Here is a 3,701-nt window from a genome sequence, read left to right on the forward strand (position 1 = left end):
AGTAGATGACGCAGTCACGTGGTGCCAGGGTCAGAAACAGAAAAACAATCAAAGACCAACGGAGTAGGCCGCCAGTCCCCAAGCTGCAGGCGGAGTCATTGGAGAAATTGAACCATAGAGAAAAAACCGGAGTAACGGTTGTACAATGTTAGTTACTGAGCCTCAATAAATGGCGGAGAAGTCGGCGATATTTCGGCGAGGAGCAATGATAGCAACGATAAATGAGCGACATGGGTTGTGGTTGCACAGAAGCCCAGGTAACGGCCCATATGCCGCATCGGAGAAATCGGAGTGGCGCAGATCGCGGGAACGGTTCCCAAAAAACCCTTGAATGCGGAACGGTGGGGAAAATCCTATATAATAGTGCCGCCGCAGACCCCGTTCCCACCTTTTCCACTTCATCTTCCTCCTCATCTCTCGCGCCGTCGAATCCGCAACCACATTTGCCTCCGCTGCCAAACCCTAACCAGATCTAAGAGATGGCGCCAAAGAGAGGAGCTGCGAAATCAAAGAAGACGAGTCCCAAGAAGGCGGACGCCATGGCCCAACGCGACGAGGAGTGGGTGTCGTCACGAACAGGAGAAGCTGAGCTGAACTGGTTGGTGGAAGCCGACGTTCTCCCCGACCGTGCTACCGCCGGATGGTGGCCAGCCCTCAGTGAGTCCTTTCCCACGCCTCATACTGACGAAGCAGTGGTATTCGAAGACTATTTCTGGCGCGGGTTAGGGTTTGTTGTTCATCCATTTCTGAGGGATCTGTTGGAGCTCTAGGGGGTTACTCTGTGCAATCTCCACCCCAATACCATTTTGCACATCTCAATCTTCATCCACTTTTATGAGGCATACCTCGGAATCCTACCCCACTTCAATCTTTTCCGTCACCTATTCTGGATGAAGAAGAGAGGCGGCGTTGGTTCCAAGGTGGTCGGCAGGGTGTATCTCCAGCTTCGGGATGGAATGGCGAGTGAATACCTTACCATACCGCTGAACACGTCGCTAAAGGGGTGGAACACCAGATGGTTCTACATGAAACAAAGCCACCCAGCGGTTCGTTGTAACGCCGACCACATCCCAGAAAGCTAGAGGAGTTGGTCGGAACTGCCGAGCAACGACGACATGGAGCAAGTGAATGAACTCCTTGGCTTGATAAAGGGCGTAAAGACCAATGGCGGATTGGTAGCGGCAAGTTTCATAGTGCGCCACATACAGCCTTATAAAGAGAGGGCGCACCCAGGCTTTGAATTCAAAGGGGAGACCAACGGTACCCGAGAGAGGCCTGAAATACTATCCAGGAATGACGTCGAAGAGCGGACTGCCGAGCTGTTCGCTCCGCTAGCCTCCTTCAGGTTGTCAGGGTACACAAAGCCCTTCAATTGGAAGAATCTGCCTCCTCAGGTGAATATCCCGACTATGTGTTTCCGAGAAGTATTTTTTTATATGTTGTCATTTGCTGAGCAATAAACTGATCCTACTCATGTGAAGATCCATTCACAGGACAGGGCAGTGTATTTCTCGGGTGTGTCGAGAAAGGATTGGCCGCCATCAGTGGATGTACGGCGACCAGTTCAACCTGAAGAAAGCTCCGTTGTCGTCTCCTCGGAGTCTGGAGGTATGGATACTGGTCGGATGGAGAGTCCTCCCCCGGTGTCGGCAAAAATCCGGGGGAAGAGGCCAGTGGCAGATGAGCCGGCCCAAAAAAAGAGAAAAACAGTGGCTACCGCTCCCCGCAAACCAGGCGGCATCTCACTTGACGATGATCAGACCAATCGAACACGAAGGACCACGGTGTTCGATTGGTCTGACGACGATGAGATTATCGCAAACCCTCCCCCGAGCACGAAAAATCCTCCACGCAGCCCACGCGTAGAAGAACAAACTAGGGTAGGCGAAGAAATCCATGAAGCTCTGACAAGGAGAGTCCCCGAGCAACAAGCGGAGGGAATTTCCGCGCAGTAGACAGCGGAAGTCCGCGCGGGGCGGACAACGGAAGTCCCCGAGCAACAAACGGAAGCAAACCCGGAGCAGCAGGCGGAGCCGAGGCCGACCGAGGAAGAGCCTAGAATTCCCCCACCGAACACGGGAGTCGACCCCGTGGCTGCACCCGAAGGATCAGGCCGGCACCGCCGGTTCAAGAAATTGAATCGTCAGACCAAACCGTAAGTGTCCTTATGCTGACGTTACTTTGCTGTATTTTCCTTACTTCTATTGTGTCTGAATAACTGATTTGATACAGTGCAAGGCGAACAACAGATCCAACCTTGCCCACTCAGACTAAGCAGCAACTAGAAACTAGCCCTGGAGCGGTGGAGATGCCTGTAGACCACATCCTGGAGTCCCCGAGTGCTCGAGAGCACGCGGGGGAGCCAATTGCTGCCCCTAGTGGGCTTGATGGCGGCGAGCGACTGTCTACAACGGTGAACAAGTCAACGACAGCACCTTCGGTAATGGTAGAATCGGGAGTGGAAAAGCTTTCAGCGCCGAAGGAGCAGACGGCAGTCCCCGATGCTTCAGAGGGCATGGTCGGACCTGCTATCGTACCACCGAGCCCCCAGGTGGTGTCCCCGGCTACAACGGAGGAGGACGAGGTGGAGGAGATCATGCATGACGAACCTTGACCCCAAGCAATCCGGATCCTTCAAAAGCGCGGCGATGAAATAGTGATTGTCGAAGAGGAGGACACCACCAAGGAGTTTCGGAGACTGGAGACTGCCCTTACCGATGTGATGAAACAAATCAAGGTGAATACTTCATCTGGAAAGGTCCGAGTTGTTTATTGGAATTGGTTAACGATACTGTCATCGTGCATTTTGTAGGAAATATCTCGTGTTTCCGAGCAGTGTCGCCAGCTGATAAAGAGAATGGAGCCCCTTGCTGAGGAGAATGAAAAACTCAAAGAGGCCAGGAACCTCTCAAAGAAGAATATCCAGAGCGCCCATCGTGAACGAGACCTTGCGGAGTCAAACGCGTGGGACCAGGAATACCAGAAGGGGGTCCTAACCGAAAAGCTGGCAGCTGTGTCTGAGCAGATGCGGAGCCAATCCGAGCAGCTGGCCGCTGTCTCCGACCAACTAAAAAGTGCTTCTGAGCACCTGGAGAGGAAAATCGAACAGCTCGACAGTGTATCCAAACAGAAAGCAGGTACGGTACATCAACGAATGTAGTTTTGTATTGCCGAACAGCCGTAGTTTCGTTGACAACTGTTGTGTTTGTAGAGCAAGACGCTGAGCTCGGCCAGATGCGCCAGGCCGTCGATCAACTTCGCCAAGAGAAGGCAAAGGCAGCAAAGCGGGTGAACAAACTTGTTGAGGAGCTGAAAGGTGAATTCCTCCTTGTCGGAATTACTGTTGAAGTAGCTTCCTTGTATAATGGATCATTGTAACGCTTGTAGGCTATCGTCATAAAGCTAAAGCACAGTTCGATGTGCTGGTGCAGGAGGCCAAGGTCCAAAAGGAGAACTTCGACGCTGTAATCGCCGCAATTAAGTCGGTGCTTGACTGCGTCGACCTAGAACTGGCTGCTCAGCACGACGGCAGGCGGCAACGTCCCGACACCATAATCCAGAGGTGCAAGGCAGCATGGGAGAACTTCAAGGCCTTCAACCGCAATGCCATTACGACCGTCACTACCCATGTCCTCACGGTTGTTTGGTCCCATTACCCGACCATCGACCTTCAGTCGATAGGGGGTGGGTTCACCGAATGA

The 3,701-nt window shown here is 52.9% G+C and overlaps 1 protein-coding gene across 1 annotated transcript; it reads left to right on the forward strand.

Moving 5' to 3' along the window:
• The first annotated feature begins 479 nt into the window (after positions 1–479).
• On the forward strand, positions 480–3,701 carry LOC136469336 (uncharacterized). Its single transcript, XM_066467566.1, has 5 exons — positions 480–598; positions 2,233–2,440; positions 2,813–3,137; positions 3,212–3,316; positions 3,388–3,701. Exons 1-5 carry the CDS (start codon positions 480–482, stop codon positions 3,699–3,701), a joined length of 1,071 nt encoding a protein of 356 aa, XP_066323663.1.

Source organism: Miscanthus floridulus, chromosome 8, assembly GCF_019320115.1.
Source record: "Miscanthus floridulus cultivar M001 chromosome 8, ASM1932011v1, whole genome shotgun sequence".
In the NCBI taxonomy this organism is placed as follows: Eukaryota; Viridiplantae; Streptophyta; class Magnoliopsida; order Poales; family Poaceae; genus Miscanthus; species Miscanthus floridulus.

Bases quoted from the DNA above. Each gene is read 5' to 3' on its own strand.
- LOC136469336 (XM_066467566.1), top strand. From the start codon at position 480: ATGGCGCCAAAGAGAGGAGCTGCGAAATCAAAGAAGACGAGTCCCAAG. The intron at 599-2,232 runs GTTGGTGGAAGC...GATTTGATACAG, and splicing joins GGAGAAGCTGAGCTGAACTG to TGCAAGGCGAACAACAGATC. The intron at 2,441-2,812 runs GTAATGGTAGAA...TGCATTTTGTAG, and splicing joins AGTCAACGACAGCACCTTCG to GAAATATCTCGTGTTTCCGA.